This window comes from Perissodus microlepis, chromosome 15 (genome assembly GCF_051167445.1).
Source record: "Perissodus microlepis isolate ML-2025 ecotype Zambia chromosome 15, ASM5116744v1, whole genome shotgun sequence".
NCBI classification, from domain to species: Eukaryota; Metazoa; Chordata; class Actinopteri; order Cichliformes; family Cichlidae; genus Perissodus; species Perissodus microlepis.
Window position 1 is genome coordinate 39,507,097 of NC_140475.1, and position 24,678 is coordinate 39,531,774.

Consider the following 24,678-nt stretch of genomic DNA (forward strand, 5'->3'; position numbering starts at 1 on the left):
TACAAATATATTTAATGAAATACAGTTATATTGTTGGATCAACAGTTGAATGTGAAGACATCAAGTTTCATATTAGAAATGGTTTTCTATCAGGCTTTTTATTGTTTCAACCTGACTGTTAAAGTCACTTTATAATAATGACACACTTTAGCAAGCACTACTAAGGACTTAGTATGTGCTTAATTTACCCTTTATGTAGGTGTGTTAGGTTATGTTGTGGTGATCCTCGATTTGGGGGATTTGTGTTCATACTGGAGTGCAAAATTAAAACCAATAGAAGATGGATAAGAAACTTTCAAAGCCATCAGGAGCTCAGTTTAGAAAAAATAAAAAAGAAGAGGAGGAGAAACGAGCAACAGATACAGGTAACCAGATGTGTGATTGGATAATGGCAGGTTGTGTATCCTGAAACAATCAGAATCAGAATACTTTATTAATCCCTAAGGAAATTATGTGAGTTACAGTTGCTCCAAGAAGAAATGGTAAAAATAGTAACAGTAACAGACTAAACTCCAAACAATACATTATGTTACAGATTTTAATATGAATTAGTCATTGTCAGTTGTTGATTTGTCCTGTTCTCATTGTATGATGAATTATGATGGCTGTTTGGTAGCCGTTTGCATTCAAATCACACTCTTTCTCGCTTCATATGTGTGTTTATCTGGTGAAATTCAGTCTGGTTCCGACAACAGTTTTATGTTAATGTACAATCCTTAATATGTTTTGTGTGTGTGTGTGTGTGTGTGTGTGTGTGGAGAGGGGGGGGGGGCAGAGGGAGTGTTCGCCCGGGGTGCCAAACAGGCTAGGACCGCCACTGGCCCTGACAAACTCAGCTGAAGCTCTTCTTCTCAGTTTCTCTGGCAGACATTCATAAATGTCTCTGAGCTTCACCAAAGGCTGATGGCTGGGTTTTGGCGCCCTCTCATGTCAGAAGCTCAGAATGCATGACTAAAGCTGTGACTGGCTGGGAATCGTTAGTCGGAGATTAAATAAATCATGAAGCTCTGGCAAGCAGCTGATGTCACACTCTGCTGGCTGCGGATTGGTCCACAGGCAGCAGGTGATTAGCAGGTGTGCTGACACCTGAAACCTTCATCCATCTTTCAGCAGCTTCACTTTGTGTCTTCAGCAGCAAATGCTTGGGTTTCAACTGGGACAGAGTGAACGGAGGTGAGTCTGTGTCTACTTAGACTCTACTGTCTGTGTCTTTGTTTCTATGGTTCTCACTGACAAACTCTCTTCCTCCTCCTCCTCCTCATGGACGAGACAAGAGTCCACCACAGTCCAGAGTATCTGTGCTGCTCCAGGAGCAGGGTTAGCCTAGTCTGACTCAGTTACCATGGTCAGTGACCTGCTTCCTGTCTACTCCTCCTGCTGAGCCCAAAGTCTGATCCTCGGTTTATTCTGGTGTTGAAATCATGAGAGGATTTCAGATCTGCGCTCATTCCTTGACGAGTTCCTGACCGAGTGTCACTGTTTTTGTTTCATAATCTATAACTAATGTGAGCATCACTCTGACCTCACATCTCCATAAACACCACGACACAGCAGAGCAGCATGAACTCTGTGCTTTCTATTCACAGCATGTGCAGTACAGTTTTGCAGTAATCCAGTGAGGATGATCAGAGAGGAAACATGGAAGACAGCAGTGTTAGAACTCATCTGTTTAAGTATTGTGATGATATTTGAATGATCAAAACTTTAGTAGTTTGAGTTCTGCAGAGTTTCCTTGCCTGCTCGGTGGCACTGATGATTCTCACATCTCCACCCATCTGAAACACAAGTTTGTTTGCTCTGTTTTTATTTATTTATTTCTATCCCCCCAGTGCGCAAATATAACTGAACCTCTGTAACACAGTAACCACATACCTGTAATCTGATTACTGATGGATGTAATGTGAATACTTTGGAACAGCCTTTTAGTTAGAGGTTAGTAAGTCTGAGTCTCTATGAACTTCATAAAACATATAAATTCATGAATGACTTAAAGTATTATTCATGAAACTAAACAAACAGTCAGCACTTTAAAACACACTGAAGTTACTAAAGTTTCTTTTCTCTGTTGAATTAAACTGTAACTTTAATCATGATCAATCATTAATCACTGGCAATAATCATGTTCTGAATGAAACACGAAGAGCTGCTCACTGATCAACAATGAGCTTATTCTGTGTTTCAGACTGAGTCTCATCATGGATCCAGACTCCATCGGTAAGATCGCCTCACTGTTCAGTGAAACCTGAAACCCGCTGAGCTCAGGTTCAACTACATGTTTAAAAAACAAATGCCTGTGTGTGAGGAGGTGACAGCAAACAGAAAGCAAATAGAGACAGAATAGAAATATGTCTGTTCTTTGTTCTGTTCGTTAAGATCATTATCCTGAAAGTAAAGTGTCACACTGTCTTCAATTACATATTCAGAGCAGGGTGTTTGTGTAAGATGATCCCTGAGTGCTGCCTGACAGGTGAGTTTGAGTTCAGCGAGGATGGAGGAGCTCTGATAGCAGTCTGAATGAGATCCTTTGACAGTGCTGATGGTCATCATAAGACTCAAACATCTTCACTACAAACGGCTTACTTTCATGTATTTGTACACACAAACAATACATATATGTACAAAGAGTAAGAAGAAAATGAAGCCTGATGTACATGAACCTGAGCATTGACACAGAGACGATGAAGTTCACACAAATGTTTATGTTCACCAGTGTTTCCAGATGTTTATGTTCCCCAGTGTTTCCAGATGTTTATGTTCCCCAGTGTTTCCAGATGTTTATGTTCCCCAGTGTTTCCAGATGTTTATGTTCCCCAGTGTTTCCAGATGTTTATGTTCCCCTGTGTTTACAAATGTTTGCTTCCTGTTTATCAGAGAGTTTCAATCAAATCTGTCCATCGGGCTACAGAACTGCCATGAAGCTCCAGGCTCTGCAGAGACTCTGTTGCCGTGGGTAACAGTGCACTGAGTGTATTCTCTGTACCACATGTACTGCACTACATGCACTGTACTCTGTGTAGCACATGTACTGCAGTACACTTAATGTACTCTGTGTAGCACATGTACTGCAGTACACTAAATGTACTCTGTGTAGCAAATGTACTGCAGTACATTTGGTACACAGAGTACTGTACATATACTGCAGTACACTTAATGTACTCTGTGTAGCACTGCGTGTACTCTTGTACAGTCAGATGTTCAGCTCTAACACTGACCCTGAGACATACTTGCCAACCTTGAGACCTGAGAATTAGGGAGACATTCAATAAGGGGGGGAGGTTAGGTATACATATACAGAAAACTTGAATTTTACAGTGTTTACTTATTTAAAATTGTATTTAAAGTAAGTTATTACTGTCCCCCAGCCGGGGCTGTCCAAATTCAGAGGCTGCATCCACCTGAGAACCCGGCCTTCGTGGTCTAAGTGGGCCGGGTCCTCTGAAAGCTGGGTAGGCCAGAAGTGAGCAACTGTGACGGTCTAGCCCTCAAAATTATGTCACGAGCTTTCTCAGTGGAGTGAAACTCTGCCTTCTGCTCCTTGCTATCTAAATATAACCGGACGCTGACATAAATTCTCGACCATCTCACGCTTCTTTTTCATCAGTTTTCTGTTTGACGTTTATTCAGCTGTGTGAAAACCCTGAGAGGAACCCTCCCGAGGGATTAATAAAGTTTTATTTAATCTAATCTAATAACTTTAATCTCAACCAAACCGATTTACTCAGGAACAAATAAAACACTGAAAAAAGTCAAACAATAACATTTTTAGGTTATCTGTGTGCCTTATATATCACGTTTAACCTGAGTAGCGAAAGACCGCTGGGGTTTGAAAACGATCTGCCGGGAGTTTACTGTTCTCGCCGGCTTAGATATTTGAAATTTACACAGCTACATTCTCACCTGAAAATATGCTAAAAGTTTATTTTGCAACCCAGAAAGAGTAATAAGAGTAAGAGTAATGTTAAAACTAAGTAGCTGCCGCCATTGGCGGGGTGGCTGTAGCTCAGGTGGTAGAGCAGGTCATCCACTGATCGGAAGGTTGGTGGTTCGATTCCGTGCCAAATATCCTTGGGCAAGATACTAACCCCAAATTGCTCTCCGATGCATCCATCGGAGTATGAATGCATGAATGTGTGTGAATGTTAGCTATGAAGCACTTAGAAAGATGTGCTTGTGTGAATGGGTGAATGCACTAGTTGTGTAAAGCGCTTTGAGTGCTCAGATGAGTAGAAAAGCGCTATATAAGCCGGTCCATTTACCATTTCACCATTGTTGGAAACTGGAATTGGCTGGGCCGCGCTATGAATTCAGGGATATGGTTTTTCATTTTTGTTTTCATTTTGTTTTGGTGGAAAATCAGGAGAAATTCGGGAGAATGGTGGCTCCGGGAGATTTTCGGGAGGGGCACTGAAATTCGGGATTCTCCCAGTAAAATCGGAAGGGTTGGCACGTATGCCCTGAGAGTCAGCTGACTTCATGAGCTCACCTCTGACCTGTACATGTTCAGATGTTACGGTGACATCGCTGTCTGTTTCTAGTGGACACCGTGTTGGTGCGACATGTCACAGCGGCTCTCCACTCGGGGGGTGGAGCTCAGCGTGACGTCGCAATGAGCAGACAGGAAGTGACCTGCGCTCTGAACAGGATGTTCCACAGCGCATCACAGGACGTGCCAGTTCATGTGACTGCAGCAGCTACCGAGGAGACATGCAGTCTGATGTTCAGGTTGTTTGACCGGTCAGTGTACTCACAGTATCACATTACTTGTAGTGCTCATAGTACTAACAGGACTGCACCCAGTCAGAGTAACAATCTGTGTGTGTGTGTGTGTGTGTGTGTGTATGTGCTGCAGCAGTCAGTCCGATGAAGTTTCAGCTCGCTCTCTTCAAACCGCTCTGATCGCTCTGTCCTCGGATAACCTGCTGCTAAAGTACAGAGGTGAGGACGATACACTGCTCTATAACAGGCCTTCACAATAAAATGCACAGCCCTTCACAATAAAATGCACAGCCCTGTAGAATAAAGCTCGGGTGTTTTCAGGTCTGCTGCAGGTCTCGACAACCCCTTCAGGATCCATCAGCAAGCCTGGACTCAGGTGTTTGCTGATGGACCTCATCCAGGTAAAAAGCTCACACTACATTTCCCAACATGCCTCTGCTGCTGCTCTCTGTAACATGTGTTTTCAGGTTCCTGCGGCAGTTCAGGAGGAAGTCGTGTTTGACGATTTGGAGGCGGCGGTTCAGTCGTGTTTTAAAGGGGTGAGAACACAAACGCACACCTGGCTGTGATTGGCCATCGCCATGGTTAACATGTTGTGTGTGTTTATAGGTGTTGACCTCAACGGTGAGCAAGCATCATCTGTTGTCATGGCTGCAGAGTGAGCCATGCCTGTTGGTATGGTTATCCACTCTGTACCGGCTGTCAGCCAGTCAGAGCGTCCAGCACAACGTTCGCTGTCACATCTGTAAGACCCGCCCCTTCACTGGGCTCAGGTGATGTACATTTTAAACTGGAAACTGGATAAACACGGTCCAGATGTGTGACGAAGATTTACCTGTGTATTCAGGTATCGATGTATGAAGTGTGTGAACGTCCATGTGTGTCAGAGCTGCTTCCTGACTGACCGCCAGACCAGGAAACACAAAACCCACCATCCAGTGCTCGAGTTCTGCAAGCAGGTAAGAACACACGTAACCGGAAGCACAGGGAACAGAACAGGTATCAGGGGGCACAGGTAAGAACTCATTTAACAGTACAGGTAAGAGGAACAGGTGACAGGAAACAAAGGTAACAGGAGTAATAGGTGAAAGCCTGACAGGTAAGAGGACGCAGAGAGGAAGCGAGGGGTAAATCCCCACAGGTGCACATGGAGGGGTAACGCTTGTAGAAGAAGTAATAACCTGTTCAGTTCAGTTGTCATTCTATACCAGCCCACCTGGAGAGAGTCTCTAACCTCGTTGGTGCGCAGTGCTCATCACACCTTGCTGCCACGGCGACACACTCAGAGAGAAGCTAATTGGAAGAGGGTCCTAATGTGGGAGGAGCCAAGCGAGACGGAGAACAGGTGTGAAAATAACCCTTTCATAATACGACCCCCCTCGTTAGGTATCTTATTAGTGTGAATGCTTGTAAAAGCATTCACAGTATTGTTGTTGTAATCTTTATTCTTCTATTTTATTATCTATTCCGTACGTTTTTTGTACTCTATCTCCTTCAAAACCGTTCAACTTAGAAAAACCATTCAAACACCATTAGATTTCTCTTCTTTTGGACATGACTGCTTCTATTTTTCTCATTTTTAACATTTATATTTTTAATTTTATTCAAGTTTTTTCAACAAAAATTTCCCATGTATTTCAATGGAGAGACCCTTCAAATTCTCATTCAACTTCCTCTTCTTTAAACTGTATCTACTTCCACATACATTGACATAGAGTCACCATTAAAACTTTAAAACGAAGACAAGACATTCAACTATTCAACTTGTATTTATCTTTTCAATATCTATTATACTTTTTCTTCAGTTCCAGTTTAAGTTTCATGATGTTTTTTCACCCGTTTCAGAGTTTATAATGGGTGTGTATGGGACGGAATGTTGGGGCTAGAGTGAGACAGCTCAACTGCTAGAGTGAGAGGAGCAAAAAAATTAATCTTAAAATCTTTTTTAAAACTGCTGCTGTGTCCACAGCGTTTGGTCTACAGCCATCATTTTACCCTCAAAACGTAGCCATCGTTGTCCTCTTTCATCCAATGTGTTTACTATTGTACTAGGTGTTATGGTTCTTTCATAAATGTCACCAATGCACAGCCTCCTCCCTCCAACTCTTCCATAGACTCTAATGTTAAAATGGCTCAGAAGGTTCGTTTGAAAATCAGAAGAGCATGGTGTCTTTCCACTGTCACCACGTCCATATAATAAACTCCACAGGCATGAAAACTGAGAATTCAGTAGACTAGACATTGCTGGCGCTCACGGTGAAAGAATTTCGTCAATACGACTTGTACTTTTCATTTGGGAACGATTTGTTTCGGCTTGACTTTTCTGTTCATTTTAAGCAGCAAAAGTGAGGTGCATGTCTGTGTCCGTGTGTATGGAGCCATTGGGTGCAGTCACTATAGCAACCAGGCTCACACCTGCCTGCTTAACGAGCTCTGCCTGCCACTGTGCCAAGATTCATCTTAAACACTTCTCTTTCAACTGCTGCTGTGTCCACAGTGTTTGCTCTACAGCCATCATTTTACCCTCAAAACGTCGCCATCGTTGTTCTCTTTCCAACACAATGTCTTTGAAAGCTCAGAAATGCCAACTTTTTAAACTGTGTGGATCCAAGTGGAGGGATCACATTTTAGTCATTCAGTGATTCAAAGTATATGAACTTTTAATATTCATTCAGATGTTTTCTGACTCTAAATTTTCTTTTCTCATTTCTTAGGTTTTTCTAATTTACATTTAAAACATTTTCAGCTATTTTCCAACTTCTTCTCTGTGGTTGTCAGTTTTTAGCAGTTCAGCACTTTTGTTTTCAGGTGCAAATTTCTGTATTTTTCATCTCATTCAACATTTGTAACTTAAAATTCAGCAATTAATTCATTTCAGTGCATACATTCAGATTCAAGCATTCACACTGCAGTTTCTTCAGAAAATGCACTTTCTAGTTATAATTACATTTCTTTTCCCCTCAGAGCACCACCTGCTTCTGATGCCTCAACACAATTGGCTGGCTCGTCTCACAGCCCCTCCTCTGAGAGGGGTGTTTCACATGGCGCCTCAGAGGCTCCTCCTCCTCACTGCTCTTCTTCGTGTAAATCTCTGCAGATGAATGAGGACACGTCCAGTCAGCAGGTGACGTGATGAACTCACTGTGTACTGTGAGGTCATAAAAATTATGTAATAGCAACAGTCATGTGACTGTGTGTGTTTGGCGTTGAAGACAGTGGCGTTGCTGACAGACGTGAAGAACCTACAGAGGGACCGATGGTGAGAACAAAGAAAAACGGAGCCAGATGGTTTTATCAGCCTCGTGTTTATGTTTGTTTGTTTCTTTTTATCTTGTTTTGTTTTAGTTTGCTACCTTATGTTGTTTGTTTGTTTTTCCCCATCAGGCTGTTGGAGCAGGAGCTCCAAACGTTTCGGCTCACTGTCCAATCCGAGCAGGGCATCCTGGAGGAAAGGTGCTCTGAGATGGAAGTTACCGTGGAAACATTGACGCGGTACAATGCCCAGCTGCAGGGCATGCTCACACAGGTGAGTGGATGTGGGCGGAGTGGTTGGCTGATGACTGCTGAGGTGCCTCCTAGGAATTGTAGCTGAAAATGTTGTTCTTCAGGCTCTGAACAAGATGGAGGCTCAACAACACGCCAGCAACATGCCAAACAGTGCCAACACGGAGAACACAGAAAGAGGAACCATCACGCCAACTTCTGACACTCTGAAAAGCACAGAGGAGGAAGAGGAGATAGAGGATGAGTGGAGCCAGGAAGAACTTCAAACTCAAACATCTCCCACAATCCACCAGGGCTCACCTCCCTCACCTGATGGAGACCGTGAGGAGGAGTCTGCAGGTCGCATGTCTCCACATCATCCAGTAGAGCTACAGCATGGCCCTGAGGAGGCGGAGCTACAAGGAGAACGAAACAGTCTGTCTGAAGAAGAGGAGGAACATGGGCCACGTAGTTCAGAGACGCTGCTGCAGGGGACTGTAGAACGACTGAAGGCTGCGCTGGAGACACACAGGTGGACTCAGACAGGTGAGGCACAGACAGGTGACTGAGACTGCAGAAGGAAACGGAAATGACTGCCTGAGGTCAGACTCACCTGTCAGGTGAGCACACACCTGACAGTCAGTACCTGTAACAGTCAGTGCATCATTTACACCTGCTGCATATCCTTTCCAGCTCAGTCTCTTTGCCAAGCCAATTAGCACAAGTCCTTTCTTCTTCATCTCTTTGATAACTTTGTCCTTCAAACACTAAAATTAATGTTACATCATGTTTCTAACTCTGTGTCCAGGTGAGAGGACGAGGGCGGAGCTTCTGCAGGCTGCAGAGCAGGTGGGAGACTCGATGCTCCACCTGGTCGACGCTATGGAAACAAACTCACCAGCTGATTCGTCCAGCTTAGAAAACTTTATTTAAACATTAAATAAATGCACAGATACAAAAAGTATCAAAGTTCACCTGTAGAAAAGTTACCAAAACATAACGTGTTTCTATGGAGACGTGAAGCTGCCAGGATCATCATCAAGTCATCATGTTTCATGTGATGTTTTACAAACATGAATTTAAATAAAACATAAAATTTCTTTTGTCATATTTTTTAACATTTCATCCGAATTTTGTTTACACACAATAAATAAAATCCATTCATAACTTTTACTCAAATGCTTCCCAAATAAAACTTTAAAAAAATTATTTTAAAACAATAAAAGCTCTTCAAAATGGACCGATTAAACTTTAAATTTAGATTTTTAACTTTAAAAATTAACATTTTAAAACAATCAGATTTGAAAACATCATTATGGCCAAAACAAACCTGGCATTTAAAACACACCTGGACAGGTGAGTGACAGGCAAGTCGTACTACAAACACAGTAAAAATGATAAATGGATTCAGTTTTCATTTTAAAATTGGCACCAGCAGGCTTCCATACGCTTCTAACAGCCTAATTAAAGGCTACATTATCCAAGAATAACTGATCAATAACCCATCAATAACCAGCACCATCAGGTTTCATGAAAAATAAGACTTTCATTTTGAAAATCAGCTATCGCCGCGACCTGCGGCCCCTCCTCCGGCGTGATGACAGTAAGGGGGCGGGGCCTGCAGAGATTGGGGGTTTCCTGCCGGGTCCAGCCCGGCGCAGCCCCTCCCTCCTTGGGTGAAGGGGTGTGGCCTGACCCCTGGTTTGTATCTGGGAGGGTGGGGGGAGTGCCCTCTCCCTTCTAGCCCCTCTTCTGCTCTCTGACAGCCTGTTGAGGGGCGGAGCCTGAGTTATGTCGGACTGAGCAGAGTCCCTGCTTAGCGTGCTTAGCAAAAGGCTGCTGCTGTGACCTTTGACCTCTGTGGGCGTTCTATCGGTGTTCAGGTCCGGGCTCAGACTCCTGAACAGCTGACGAACACAGGGCGGAGGCGGCCCAGAGGGGGTGGAGCCTCTGCGCCGCAGGAGGCCTCTGGGTGGGTTCTTGAGGATACGGTTGGAGGCGGGGTCGTAGAACCGGACAGGAAGTCGTTTGTATTTGACCTTTAACCCCTGCTGCTCCAGCGGGCGCCGTTTCTTTCTGCAGCGTTTGTGGGTGGAGCCTAACGCAGACACGCGGGTGGGGGCGGAGGCTGATGGGGAGGAGAGTAGGTAGACCAGCGAAGTGCGTGGCTGTACAGGTGTGATGATGCTGGAGTACGACGAAGGGAGAGAACGCCACGTCGGCAGAGGTGTCCTCTCAGCTGCCTCTGGATTGGCTTGTGGGTAGTCGATGGGTGGGGCCTCAGGGGATAGCTGATGCACGGCGGGAACGACCAATCGGACTGTCTGAGTGCTGTGACTGACCTTCACCACCTGCAGGAACAGTGCAGGTGAGACCTTGTTCTTTTGCAGGAACTGACAGCGCTCTAAGTCACACGACTCACCTGACACCTTGATGCCAGTCTGAAGCTCCGCCTCCTTCCCCTCCTTCTCCTCATATACACATAGTCCCCCTCGTCTGGGTCCAGCAGGGGTAGCATACCTGCATCTGGCTCCACCTCCTCGGGTTCAGCATCCCCCTTCATTTTCTGGCTCCGCCTACCATACCTGAGTTTGATGACATCAGCAGAGAGAGTCATGGGTGTGATTTACGACCTGAACATGGATTACCCGCAGAATAAAAACCTCGTTTTAGTGGAAAAGTTGCGTGACAGCGACCACTTCAGTTCTTATACCTGAAGTATCTTAATCCAGGATATCTTTAACCAGGATGTTATTGGCTCCTTTTACTACCTAACTCAAACTGCAAACTTAAGGAGACTCAGGCAGGTCTCTAGACTAACGTTTTGCCATGGCTGCACTGGTGCACCTAACAACAAAAGTAACAAAAGTAACAAAAGTTACGTGCACACAAATTTTTCAACCACATCGCTTAACGCCGCAGCTTTACATGTTCACTTTGTTTTTAATTGCTGTCCATACAGACAATATTGATTTGTAAGTGATTAACTAACAATCTTGTCAACACAAAGTTCTTTATCTGGAGCACATTTCTACAAGAAAGATAAGTTACCGTATTTTTCAGACCATAAGTCATAAAATATGACTATCCAGAGTTGGGACCAGGAAGCAGAGTTGCAGTCTTACACGCCTCTCTGCAGCTTCTCTCCTCCTGCTACCCCCCCAAAAACCCATCTCCATAGAGACTGTGTCAGCTTCCAAAAAGACAAAAAACAAACTAAAAACCAGCAACAAACAACTTAAACATAAACAATTACAAAGAAAGAACAGTACAGTATCCACATCTGAACTAAAGAGTAAAACAGTGAAATGTGGATTATTAAATATTAGGTCTCTCTCCTCCAAGTCTCTGTTAGTACATGACTTAATAATTGATCAACAAATTGATTTACTCTGCCTTACAGAAACCTGGTTGCAGCAGGATGATTATGTTAGTTTAAATGAATCAACACCCCCGAGTCATTCTAACTACCAGAAACCTCGAAGCACAGGCCGAGGGGGCGGTGTGGCAGCAATTTTTCACACCAGCCTATTAATTAATGAAAGACCAAGACAGACTTTTAATTCATTTGAAAGCCTGATGCTTAACATTGTCCACCCCAGCTGTGAAACTCAGAAACCAGTCTTACTTGTTATCATCTATCGTCCACCTGGGCCTTACACAGAGTTTCTGTCTGATTTCTCAGACTTTATATCTAATTTAGTTCTGAGCTCAAATAAAATAATTATTGTGGGTGATTTTAACATCCATGTAGATGCTAAAAATGACAGCCTCAACACGGCATTTAGTCTGTTATTAGACTCAATTGGCTTCTCTCAAAATGTAAAAGAACCCACCCACCACTTTAATCACACTCTAGATCTTGTTTTAACATATGGCATAGAAACTGAACATTTAACAGTGTTTCCTGAAAACCCTCTCCTGTCTGATCATTTCCTGATAACATTTACATTTACAATAATTGATTACACAGCGGTGGAGAGTAGATTTTATCAAAGTAGATGTCTTTCTGAAAGCGCTGTAACTAAGTTTAAGAATATAATCCACCCACTGTTATCATCTTCAATGCCCTGTACCAACACAGAGCAGAGCAGCTATCTGAACGCTACCCCAACAGAGGTCGATTATCTTGTTAATAATTTCACCTCCTCACTACGTACGACTCTGGATACTGTAGCTCCAGTGAAAACTAAGGTCTCTAATCAGAAGTACCTGACTCCGTGGTATAATTCTCAAACACGTACCCTAAAGCAGATGACTCGTAATCTGGAGAGGAAATGGCTTGTCACAAATTTAGAGGATCATCATTTAGCCTGGAGAAATAGTTTGCTGCTTTATAAGAAAGCCCTCCGCAAAGCCAGAACATCTTACTATTCATCACTGATTGAAGAAAATAAGAACAACCCCAGGTTTCTCTTCAGCACTGTAGCCAGGCTGACAAACAGTCAGAGCTCTGTTGAGCCAACCATCCCTTTAACGTTAACTAGTAATGACTTCATGAACTTCTTCACAAATAAAATTTTTATCATTAGAGAAAAAATTACTAGTAATCATCCCACAGATGTAATATTATCTACAGCTACTCTTAGTACCATTGATGTTAAGTTAGACTCTTTTTCTCCAATTGATCTTTCTGAGTTAACTTCAATAATTACTTCCTCCAAACCATCAACGTGTCTTTTAGACCCCATTCCTACAAAACTGCTCAAAGAAGTCCTGCCATTAATTAATGCTTCAATCTTAAATATGATCAACCTATCTCTAATGGTCGGCTATGTACCACAGGCCTTCAAGCTGGCTGTAGTTAAACCTTTACTCAAAAAGCATCTCTAGACCCAGCAGTCTTAGCTAATTATAGGCCAATCTCCAACCTTCCTTTCATATCAAAAATCCTTGAAAGAGTAGTTGTCAAACAGCTAACAGATCATCTGCAGAGGAATGGTTTATTTGAAGAGTTTCAGTCAGGTTTCAGAGCTCATCACAGCACAGAAACAGCTTTAGTGAAGGTTACAAATGATCTTCTTATGGCCTCTGACAGTGGACTCATCTCTGTGCTTGTCCTGCTAGACCTCAGTGCAGCGTTCGATACTGTCGACCATAATATCCTATTAGAGCGATTAGAACATGCTGTAGGTATTACAGGTACTGCACTGCAGTGGTTTGTATCATATCTATCTAATAGACTCCAATTTGTGCATGTAAATGGAGAGTCCTCTTCACACACTGAGGTTAATTATGGAGTTCCACAGGGTTCAGTGCTAGGACCAATTCTGTTTACATTATACATGCTTCCCTTAGGCAGCATCATTAGAAGACATAGCAAACATTTTCACTGCTATGCAGATGACACCCAGCTCTATCTGTCCATGAAGCCAGATAACACACACCAATTAGTTAAACTGCAGGAATGTCTTAAAGACATAAAGACCTGGATGGCCGCTAACTTTCTGCTTCTTAATTCAGATAAAACTGAGGTTATTGTACTCGGCCCTGAAAATCTTAGAAATATGGTATCTAACCAGATTCATACTCTGGATGGCATTACCTTGGCCTCCAGTAACGCTGTGAGGAACCTTGGAGTCATTTTTGACCAGGACATGTCCTTCAACGCACATATTAAACAAATATGTAAGACTGCTTTCTTCCATTTGCGCAACATCTCTAAAATTAGAAATATCCTGTCTCAGAGTGACGCTGAAAAACTAGTTCATGCATTTATTACTTCCAGGCTGGACTACTGTAATTCATTATTATCAGGATGTCCAAAAAACTCACTGAAAAGCCTTCAGCTAATCCAAAATGCTGCAGCAAGAGTCCTGACAGGGACTAGAAAGAGAGAGCAGATTTCTCCTGTTTTGGCTTCCCTTCATTGGCTTCCTGTTAAGTCCAGAATTGAATTCAAAATCCTGCTCCTCACATACAAGGTCTTAAATAATCAGGCCCCATCTTATCTTAATGACCTTGTAGTACCATATCACCCTATTAGAGCACTTCGCTCTCGCTCTGCAGGCCTACTTGTTGTTCCTAGAGTATTTAAAGTAGAATGGGAGGCAGAGCCTTCAGTTTTCAGGCCCCTCTTCTGTGGAACCAGCTTCCAGTTTGGATTCGGGAGACAGAAACTATCTCTACTTTTAAGATTAGGCTTCAAACTTTCCTTTTTGCTAAAGCATATAGTTAGGGCTGGACCAGGTGACCCTGAATCCTCCCTTAGTTATGCTGGAATAGACGTAGGCTGCCGGGGGATTCCCATGATGCATTGAGTTTTTCCTTTCCAGTCACCTTTCTCACTCACTATGTATTAATAGACCTCTCTGCATTGAATCATATCTGTTATTAACCTCTGTCTCTCTTCCACAGCATGTCTTTTATCCTGTCTTCCTTCTCTCACCCCAACCGGTCGCAGCAGATGGCCCCGCCCCTCCCTGAGCCTGGTTCTGCCGGAGGTTTCTTCCTGTTAAAAGGGAGTTTTTCCTTCCCACTGTCGCCAAAGTGCTTGCTCATAGGGGGTCATATGATTGTTGGGTTTTTCTCTGTATCTATGAAGCGCCTTGAGGCGACTTTTGTTGTGATTTGGCGCTATATAAATAAAATTGAATTGAATTGAATTGAATAAGGTGCACGGGTTTATAAGGCGCATTAAGCGAAACCAAACAGTCAGATAAGTCTTTAATAAACTTTACTCAACTCATTCTTCTTGCTTCCTCTACTTCTGTATCATTGATTCATTAATGTTGAATTCTCTCTCAGCTGCTCTATTCCCGCGTGACTGATAAGAGTTTGAAATCCACGTCGTAAGCATGTCTCTTAACAGGAGCCATTTTGGGGTCCTTACACACACACAATACGGTAATATTATGCTGAAGCACAGTACGTATTACTACACGAGGCTCCTGACTGTGGTAGCAGCTGTGCTCCAACAATCTATCAAGCGGTGCGGCTTCATAGCTTACCAAAGAGATACTGAACCATTTTGACAGATTTTTGAGCGCTGTGTACATAAAATCGTTTTGTGGTCAGTAAGCACAACCAGAATTCATGCATAAGGCACACGTTTGAGGAAATTAAAGGATTTTAAGTGTGCTTTAAAGTCCTAAAAATACGGTACAGAAAAAGTTCTTGTGCTTAAAGTGCTTCACTGAGCTGAAATTTAAACTTAAAATATCTTATATAGATATATAAAATTAAAAGAAAGTCAAAATTAAGTGTCTCAAAGGTTTTGAACTGAACATCTCAATATCTGAACATCTTACCTTGTGCATGGGCACCTGAGAGGTCCCGACCTTGACTATCTCTGATTGGTTTGGACCACGATATGGGCATAATGTTGTCTGTTGTTGGCCACACAGAGACTTTCAGAGTTGCGGAGACTTTTTTTTTTTTACTTGAACCTATGATTTTTTTTTGTCGCACCTTTGAGAAATTAGGTCGCATTTGCAACCAAATTGGTCACACTCTAGAGCCCTGTCAGGTAAGCTCAACTAGCTTTATGTAAGCTCAGCTGACTTCTTGTTTCCTGTGGATTGTAATATTGGCAGGTTCTGGCTCACCTGGCGAGGGACTCTGTGTCGAAGTAGCAGATGAAGCGCCCGCCCCTGAACTGTCTCACCAGCCTCTCCACCTTCTCCTCGTCCTCCTGCTGGATCTGGGTCCAGGTCTTCCCCCTGAAGGATTCTGGGATACGCTCCGGGGCGGGCCTCACCTCCTCGATGGGTAGGGTCCAGAACCCCTCCTCCGTCCTGTCACCCGGCCCGTGGAGGGCAAAGTGCAGCTGCTGTGAGTACACTCTATCTTCCATGTCCACCTGCGCGTCCATCAGATGGCAGAGGTCCCGCCCCTCCGCCTGACTCACCTGCGCAGGTGTGTCACTGAGAGTTCGCGCTCGTTGCAAAACCACCTGCAAGGTGACATCAGTGATCAGTGTCTGCGCTTGTCAGGACACGCCCAATTCTTCCCTGGACCCACAGGTACCTGCACAGGCGAGTCCCAGTCTTCACTCTGTGTTTCCATGGAAACAGGGAGGCTTAGCTGGAAGCTGTCTGTATCATCTTGGCAGGAAATGGCGCCATAACAGCACCTTTGAATCACCTGCGGGTGGAACAGAGAGACTGGTTGACAGGAAGTCCACCTGGGAACCATCAGTGTACTGGAACAGGAACTAACCTCCTCGATGGTCTGGTCCAGAGGGTCTGTGTGGCCTGAGGAGAATGCATCCTCTCTGTGGGCCTCCCTCCTCTCCCTCTGCCAGGTGAGCCAGGGCCTCTCACCTGGACCAGGCCTGTGGTCTGTGGGGATCAGGTGGGGTCGGGGGCCATGGCCTGGACCTCCAGGGCGCTGCGAGGAGGACGAGGACTCACTGGTTTTCCTCCTGTTCGTCTTCCTATGGGCTTTCCTATGGACAGGGGGCGGAGTCTCCAACTGAGAGGCTGGCGCTCTGCGGTAAGGAGAGTGGGTGTGATCAATGATGCCTTCGTCCTGCTCTCTTATAGGTACAGACAGCCTCTCCTGGCCCACTCTGTTGCCTGATTGGCTGCAGGCATCATCTTCTTCCATCGGACGGGCTGGGTGACAGGAAGCGTCATCAGAGCTGGGCAGGCATTCCCGGGTACCTTGAGACCGGCTGTCGTCGGACAAACGGACTTCATCGAGCTCCGCTTTTGGCAATGGGGGGGTGGAAACTGATGGGAGGTCAGTGTGAGACGGCCTGAGGCGGACAAACAATTGGACAGGTAAATAAACAGGTTTGTTTGAGTTGTCAGAGGTCTGCGCTATGAAACCCTGAAGCTACCTGTCCTATCCAGGTAACTTCAGGGGTAACTGTGGATTTACAATGAAGGTAGTTCCCTTATTACTGGGGTGTCTACCTCCTAAGTCTTGCGTCGTTAGCAGTCTCTGGGTGCAGACTGTTGTAAACTCTAACTTCCAGGGATCCATAAGAAACAGGATTTATGAAGTTTCATGTAGCTAGAGGTTAGCAGGGAGTTAAAAGAAGTCCCATAAATGAAGACAGAAAACTAAACAGCAGTGACGTTTGTAGGGTGACTGAAGGTGGACCACTTTCAGTCACCCTAGGTCAGGGGCCCCCAACTCCTGGCCTCGAGGGCCGGTGTCCCCCAGTTTTTAGATGTGTCCGTGATCCAACACAGCTGATTCAAATGGCTGAATTACCTCCTCAACATGTCTTGCAGTTCTCCAGAGGCCTGGTAATGAACTAATCATTTGATTCAGCTGTGTAGACCCAGGGTGGGATCTACAACCTGCAGGACACCGGCCCTCGAGGTATATTGGTGTTATACCTACAGAGCTATGGTAATATAAACACATTAGCACAGTGAAGCTGGGCAACACAGCTAACTTTCCCCCCTCAATAAAAGTTTATGTGAGAGTTCCTGATGGGCAAATGCAAATGAAAAGATACTGAGAACAGCCCAAACTTCATCTGAGATCATCCATCAGCAACATGAGGTTAGTCACTGTGTGGTCTGTCCTGATCCTCAGCTTCATGTACACGTTCAAATCTTTGTTAGCCTCAGAGTGACTCTTTTCTCATCCGCTGGAACAGGGGTCGGCAACCCTAGGCACGCGTGCCACAGTTGGCACGCGAAGGGTTAACTGATGGCACGGCCATAGCTGGACTGGCCATCGGTGGCCCGATGATTTTTTTTTTTTTTTTTTTTGTAACGGTATAAACAATGAAAGGTGGTGGATTGGCCAGATGCTGGCCGGTGTGTAAAAATAACTCAGTTGTTTGGTGGTGGCATGGCGGAGCTTCCACAGATTCAGTAAAATTAACAAGTGGTGGAGGCCAGCAGGTGGATGAGGGCGATCGGAGGCAGGACGAGGAGAGACCCGAGGCAGCCGCCGGTGTTCCAGATCTACTGGCGTTTAGATCAACTGGCGTTGGTCGAACAGATGTGTGGCAGACTTGCGTTTCAGGAGCTGCTACCGAAAAACCAGCAAAAAAAACGCCAAATGTGTCATCTGTGACACTTGTAAGGTTATCTCAAACACACTCAGTCAGTCTTGATGCTGTTGAACAACAAAATGTTTAAAAATGTGGCGAGTTTACCTGGTGATGTCCTCAAGCGCGACGCAATCGCGAAAACAGCAAACAATTAACACCACGCCGATGTTGTTCACAGGACAGCAAGAGTAAACGATCGGGAGACTCTGGTCGTCGTTATCGTTTTATTTCTCCGGTTTCAGCGTTTTTGCTTCACAACTAAAGCGAGCAGTTTACTTTGTGCACTAACATGGACTCGAATCAACCAGCGCCACCTCTGGCCATGTGCCACAGCCTACAGCCAGATCAACTTGTGACACACATCTGCACCACGTTTGAATTCGTTTCATGCACAACACATTTGTACCTTTCAATTGTGTTTGTGCGTCATGCAAATAAACCTTTGAAATGAATGAAATGATATCATGTATGTATTATCAGCATACATTTGTACAAAATGCCAAATTATATACACAAAGTCATAAGAATCACCACCCTTGTTCATCATGATATCAATACTTTTGCCCATAAGAATAATGTCGTGAACAAATACATGACACACTAATATTTCACCAGTGTCAGGTGAACTGAACTTCAGGTAAGAAGTTATGACCTGCAGTCTATCTGGGTCAGATATAAACCAAGTTCAGGTGGAGTTTATTTTAGCTGTGCTGACTTTTTACAGTCAGTTACAATAACTCGTACTGCGTGCTAGCTAGCATGACGGAGTTTCTATACAGCTGGGTGGGTGCTATGATGTTACTGATGTTGAACTTTATTTAATTCATAAGGTTAGTTAGTAGAGTTGCCAACCGTCCCGTAAAAAGACGGAATCCGCCCGCATTCAGAGAAAATATTACGTGTTTCGTGTTGAGCTGAGAGGGGACGCAATTTGTCCCGGACTTCAGCTAGAATGAAAAAAGACATAAAGGTGGAGTTATTCTGTCTTTGCTCCACAGCTGCCTCTTCGGCTGTATCCCAATTCAGGGTCTGCAGCCTTAAAGGCTGCATTTTAAGACCGATTACGTCACAGCGACGCGACGAAGGCTGTCCCAATTCAAAGGCTGCTCGAAATGCAGCCCTCAAATGCATCCTTCATTTCCCTGAATTTCAAGGATGTGGCAGTGTAGACTTCGTGGCCCAACATATCCCAGAATGCATAGCGCAGCAGTGGGTGTGGATAATTTTGCCGAAAATAAACGGCGGATGAGGGGCGCCCGAAGAGTAAACTTTAAGTAAGTACTGAATATTATGTCACTTATTTATGTGCAAATGTTTAATAACGAAGAACATTAAAACATTACTGTTGGCCACATGTCGGCAAAGTCATGTGACATTAGTGACGTTTGTACTAACTTTTTAAAGCCTTTACTTTAAAATATACGCTGTTCAATAGCTGAGCTTAATCTTACAGAGAATGATCAAAGCTCATGTAGAAACAAACAAACAAACGAACAAAAGATTTTCTCCTTCATTTCTGTCAAACAAAGCTGTATGAAACGTTTCCAGCTGTTAGTATCATGGTTGCTAGGCAACCTGGGCAGCGCGACGGAGGCTAGACCGTCCCATTTCACAAGCCTCGCACTTCCGGCCTTAGCGGTCTTTGAGTACGTGGCCCTTGTGGACCGTTAAGGCTGCAGACCCTGAATTGGGATACAGCCTTCTTCTCTCATTCTCTCCCCTCCCTCTCCTGTTGCTACTTTAATCATGAAACTGATCAATGATCAGCTGATCAGCTTTTCTCTCTTGTTTGTTTATCGCCCACTTTGCGCCAGAAACAGGAAACCAGCGGATGTCGGACTAAACAACAGCAGCACGTTTAAGCTTGATCAGCTGTTGTTAGAATTTATTTAATATTACTTTCTAGTATCAGCTGATGTTTGCTGGAGCCACAGCTGTAAAGCTGCTGGTCATGATATCGGTTTGGATATCTGGTGAGAGGGAAACATGAAGATGAAACCAGGAGATGTCCTTACTGAATCATCAGAGCTGAACAGGTGATGGAGAAACAGGTTTACCTTGACATGAATGAGTTGAAGTTATGAACTGTTTCTGAGAGACAAATAACACCAGGATCTTTTTCTATGTAGCTGACAGCTGGTAACTGTGCAGGGGCGGGTCTAGCAAAGTTTTGCCAGGGGGGCAGGTAGGGCATTAACAGGGAAAGGGGGGCACAAAGAAATACTTCCTTATTCTCATTTAAAATGTCTCGCTGTTATTAAATAATTATCTGAAGCTTACAACCAAAGTTTTTATCTGATGTAAAATGTATAGAAATCATACATATACCAACAAGACTGTGCATCACTGTCACAACAGCGTTTGTTTTCATTCAAAGGCTTTATGGCTTTAATACCTGGTGGGCCGGTCTTTAGTCAAAATGCCCGGGCTGCTAAAAATAACTTACTGGTGAGAGGGACGTTGTTAGCTTTCCACATTCTGACACTTCAAAAGCTTCAGGAGCTTTCTGCTCAGCACAGCATCAGCACCGCGGAGATACACGGATACATCCGTAGACTCGAGACACAATGCGTTTTTGGGACTTTCAGGTGTTTGGACCAATGTTTTCTTTTCTGATCAAACCAGAATCTTTAATGAGCAGCTGGATTTGTCTCACATTAACTGGCTAAGTTAATGCCAGTTAATGCAACATCAAAGCAGCTGGAATCCACAGCTGTGCGTGTTCATGGAGCTGCATTTTCACCTGCTGGACATCACTACCTGACAAGTTTAACTGTCTTCAGAACATTGCAGAGGCCTTATTGACAGTATTTGGCTCTACATATCTGTGTGAGCAGATTTTCTCTCACATGAGTCCTCAGGTAGCCGTCTGAATGCTGGACACTCGGAGACCTGTGTCTGGGAGACCAGAGATCACACTAACATGTGTGTCTCTGTATTAACAGACATGCCATATTGGCTTAGTTTTCTTATCATTCTTGTGAGGAGACCATATATAGCATTTGTATTTTCTGTTGTACAGTCCATTTGCTGTTATGGAGTTCTTGTTATGGATAAAAAGTGTCTTTTTTTGTTTCAAAATAGCTGATAACTATTCGCTGATAGCTGCCAACATCTGCGAACAAATATGATTCTATAAAGTGGTTCTACAGGGTGGGCCATTTATATGGATACACCGTAACAACATGGGAATGGTTGGTGATATTAAAGTCCTTTTTTGTGGCACATTAGTATATGTGAGGGGGCAAACTCCTCAAGATGGGCGGTGACCATGGTGGCCATTTAGAAGTCGGCCATCTTGGATACAACACACATCACATTTATTGGTAATGTCACAAGAAAAACAATGGCGTGTTACGTTACGTTGAAACCAAGCACGCCATTGTTTTTCTTGTGACATTACCAATAAATGTGATGTGTGTTGTATCCAAGATGGCCGACTTCTAAATGGCCACCATGGTCACCGCCCATCTTGAGGAGTTCGCCCCCTCACATATACTAATGTGCCACAAACAGGACTTTAATATCACCAACCATTCCCATGTTATTACGGTGTATCCACATAAATGGCCCACCCTGTATATAGTGTGTAACTGTTAATATAGAGCGTTATTAAATTGATTGCTAATGCAATCATATGGCACACTGACCTCTGAGGAAATTTTAAATGGCACTCGCCATCAGAAAGGTTGCCTACCCCTGCGCTAGAATATTTGGTGTCTGGCAAACCAGTCACAAAGCTCTGGCCACTGTTACCAGGGTAACAGCGGACAGATGATAAAAGGAGAGGAAAGGTGGTGAGACTGAAAATACAGAAAAACAAACATATTTCAGTCATCCAAGAGAGATCCCATATACCCCATAATAACCACAGTGAGTTTCTACTACTGGAGCCACTGTGGAGTTTTTCCCTCCGTTTACCTCAGCTGTCTATGTGAGAAGCCCCCACCTTTATTTACTCTGGAAGAGGCTGAAAACGATGTGAGTCAGAGAAGCTCACTGCTGACAGCGATACTGAGGCTATCCTGAAATTTTCCGTGGGTAAGTGTTTTGCTCACTTAATCCTGTTAGCTGTTTTTAGTTTGCATTAATGAATTTGTCTTTGAAGTAGATCTAAGTTTGTTGGACATGTAGTGAACAAAGTTGTAGGATGTAAGGAAGTAATCAAACTGAGGGAAAGCGTAATTTTAGGACACTCGAGCCTAACAGGAGGTGGCCTAATGTTAGCTTATAACAGCTCTTTTTGTTTAGCCGGCTCGCTGTCACGGAGACAGGATGGTCACATGTCTAATCAGCTGACAGTGACAGTACTGGTGTGCAATCATAGACATTAATTCTCAGAATATTTCACTGGTAGGGTTTTAATCTTCTGATAGTGTCATGTTTGTAGCAGGTGACACTCGCGGGGATCGTGCTCTGTCACATGAGCTGTGAAATGTCCCTTTCAGATTGGTCACATGGTGCCAGCTCCGCCCCTTTCATGTGAACACACAGGTTAAGACTGTCACAGGTGCATCTATGTGGGTTACCTGGGGTCGTCGTAGCGATGTGGGTGGTGCTGCAGAACGTCCTGGAGGAAGCGCTCCAGCAGCGTCAGTCTGTTTCTGCCGCTTGCTGAGGAGGTGGACCCTGAGCCTCTGGAGGACGCCCGGACTGAATCCAGGTGTCTGAGACTGGACAGGTGCTGGAAAAGACACACGACGTGATCAGAGAGTCACATGACCTAAGGGCACATTCAGGTTCTCCTGTGACGTGTGTGCATACCTGGTCCAGGTTCCTGTACAGGACTCTGCAGTAACCACAGTAACCCTGTCTGCTGGGCTGACACCTGGATGGGCCAGGCTGAGGCTCCGCCCACATCCTGTCACACAAACAACACATGTGACCACAGAGCTCACCTATCTCTGAAACAGAAGCTGAACGCTCCTACACAGGTACACTCACCTGCTGGTAGGCTCAGCCTTCCTCTGGTCATCTGAAAGAAACACACAGTGTGAGACAGATATCACCTGTGTGTGTGTGTGTGTGTGTGTGTGTGTGTGTGTGTGTGTGTGTGTGTGTGTGTGTGTGTTCGTTCTACCTTCATCAGAGGAGTCGGACATCCTGACTGGAGATCTGAAAACAAACAGGTGAGAGTCACACCTGTAGCTGTCAGCACACACGCAGGTAGATAGATAGATGGCGGCGTGTACGGGCGCAGCGGCGTCAGAGTGGAAGTTGTGTGTGTTTGTGAGGGACTATGTGATACGTCTGGTGTGTGAGTCTGGTTTCAGTACTCACCTGGAGGACGTGCAGTCAGTGACCTCTCTCTCCAGTCACAGTGCTCCATGCTGTAACCAGTGGTAAGGTGAGTGTGTCCATGAGCCTGGAGGTACAAACGGGAAGTGATTGATTATGGGTCAGAAGTCAGCGGAACACACTGGCCTGTCTGATCATGAGACAGGAAGCCTCTGATTGGTCCGGGTAAACCTGCAGCACAGACAGTCCATTATGCAGCCAGGTTGGAAACACCTGAGGGTGCTTATTTATCGCATCATACACACTCACAGCTCAGTAATGTGACTGGCTGTGTGAGGACGGGGCTTGTACAGCCCTAGTGAGGGTTTGTGATGTCACAGCTCACAGGTAAAATGGCTGTTGAGTTGGAATTATTAAGGTTAAAGGTCACAGAGCCTGAAACAGCTGTTTCTTAACTGTGAACACTTCTAACAGCTGCCAACAGGACAGCCCACCTGAGCTTCACGGGCCAATTAGAACACTGGTAAACCCGCCCCCTTGCAGAATGAGGTACTCCCATTGGCTGTTATTCTCTGTCACTCACTTTGGTCAGCCTGGCGTGGGCGGGGCCAGCAGCTGTTTGATTTAAAGTTAAAGAAGCAGACCGTTGGCACGGGAACCATCTGACTGCACATATACAGTCAGACACACACCAACACAGCATCAGCACCAGGGACTTACCTGGCTGCGTCACCACGGTACATGATCGGAACACCTGGGATCAGGTGATGTTCAGATTACGATCGCCTGCTGAGTCACAGCTGATCCCTGATAACTGATCATTAACGTTTACAGACGTCTTTCAGTAGAATGTCAGAGGCTCTTCACGAAGCTCTATTCATCTGCTCAGAGACGTACCTGAGGAGGCCTTTGACTCCTGCCTCGTGGTCACATGACCTGTTACACACCATGTCAGCGGGGAGGAGTCCCATACATGAGCGTATATGAGTGCAGTACAGGTGATGCTGTGCTGTGATTGGTGTTTGAGTGCAGGTGTGTCTGCTAATAAAATGATTCATATGTAAATTAAACAGCCTCCTATGTGACCTCCACTTACGCAGAGCTGCTTTACTGACTGAAGGACCGCTGCTTCAGGTTAACCCAGTGTTTAACCTGCATGCTTACATTCAATTTTATTTATATAGCGCCAAATCACAACAAAAGTCGCCTCAAGGCGCTTCATAGAGAAAGGGGTGGGGCTACATCTTGTCACTGATTCTTTGATTTCCAGATGTTTTCAG

General features: G+C 44.6%; 2 protein-coding genes across 5 annotated transcripts; one reads left to right on the forward strand and one right to left on the reverse strand.

The window, feature by feature from the left end:
* The first annotated feature begins 1,030 nt into the window (after positions 1–1,030).
* dytn (dystrotelin) lies at positions 1,031–9,132 on the forward strand. 4 transcript variants are annotated; one of them, XM_084954271.1, is made up of 15 exons: positions 1,031–1,173; positions 2,183–2,214; positions 2,872–2,946; positions 4,536–4,734; positions 4,850–4,935; positions 5,038–5,117; positions 5,184–5,255; positions 5,326–5,489; positions 5,564–5,675; positions 5,928–6,061; positions 7,681–7,840; positions 7,929–7,975; positions 8,101–8,242; positions 8,325–8,745; positions 9,008–9,132. In XM_084954271.1, exons 1-15 carry the CDS (start codon positions 1,139–1,141, stop codon positions 9,130–9,132), a joined length of 1,884 nt encoding a protein of 627 aa, XP_084810397.1. In that variant the 5' UTR covers positions 1,031–1,138. The 4 variants fall into 4 exon arrangements, with proteins under 4 accessions (XP_084810397.1, XP_084810398.1, XP_084810394.1 ...); XM_084954272.1 differs by lacking the exon at positions 2,872–2,946; XM_084954268.1 differs by lacking the exons at positions 1,031–1,173; positions 2,183–2,214 and having other exon boundaries at positions 2,598–2,946.
* Positions 9,105–23,531, reverse strand: zdbf2 (zinc finger, DBF-type containing 2). The gene is made up of 10 exons (XM_084954267.1): positions 23,441–23,531; positions 23,241–23,275; positions 23,105–23,135; positions 22,925–23,021; positions 22,690–22,844; positions 16,360–16,900; positions 16,168–16,284; positions 15,747–16,093; positions 10,622–10,784; positions 9,105–10,550 (listed from the first exon to the last, which is right to left on the reverse strand). The coding sequence occupies exons 2-10, from the start codon at positions 23,260–23,262 to the stop codon at positions 9,762–9,764; spliced, it is 2,262 nt and encodes a 753-aa protein (XP_084810393.1). The 5' UTR covers positions 23,263–23,275; positions 23,441–23,531; the 3' UTR covers positions 9,105–9,761.
* Between the last annotated feature and the right edge of the window lie 1,147 nt (positions 23,532–24,678).

What these genes read in the sequence shown, in the direction of transcription:
- dytn (XM_084954268.1), top strand. Translation starts at nt 2,646, where the DNA reads ATGTACATGAACCTGAGCATTGACACAGAGACGATGAAGTTCACACAA. An exon ending in CCTGCTGCTAAAGTACAGAG is followed by an intron (nt 4,936 to 5,037) that starts GTGAGGACGATA and finishes GGGTGTTTTCAG; the next exon opens with GTCTGCTGCAGGTCTCGACA. An exon ending in TGCTCGAGTTCTGCAAGCAG is followed by an intron (nt 5,676 to 5,927) that starts GTAAGAACACAC and finishes ATTCTATACCAG; the next exon opens with CCCACCTGGAGAGAGTCTCT.
- zdbf2 (XM_084954267.1), bottom strand. Translation starts at nt 23,262, where the DNA reads ATGTCCGACTCCTCTGATGAAG. An exon ending in GTCCGACTCCTCTGATGAAG is followed by an intron (nt 23,136 to 23,240) that starts GTAGAACGAACA and finishes TGTTTCTTTCAG; the next exon opens with ATGACCAGAGGAAGGCTGAG. An exon ending in CATCGCTACGACGACCCCAG is followed by an intron (nt 16,901 to 22,689) that starts GTAACCCACATA and finishes TGTCCGCCTCAG; the next exon opens with GCCGTCTCACACTGACCTCC.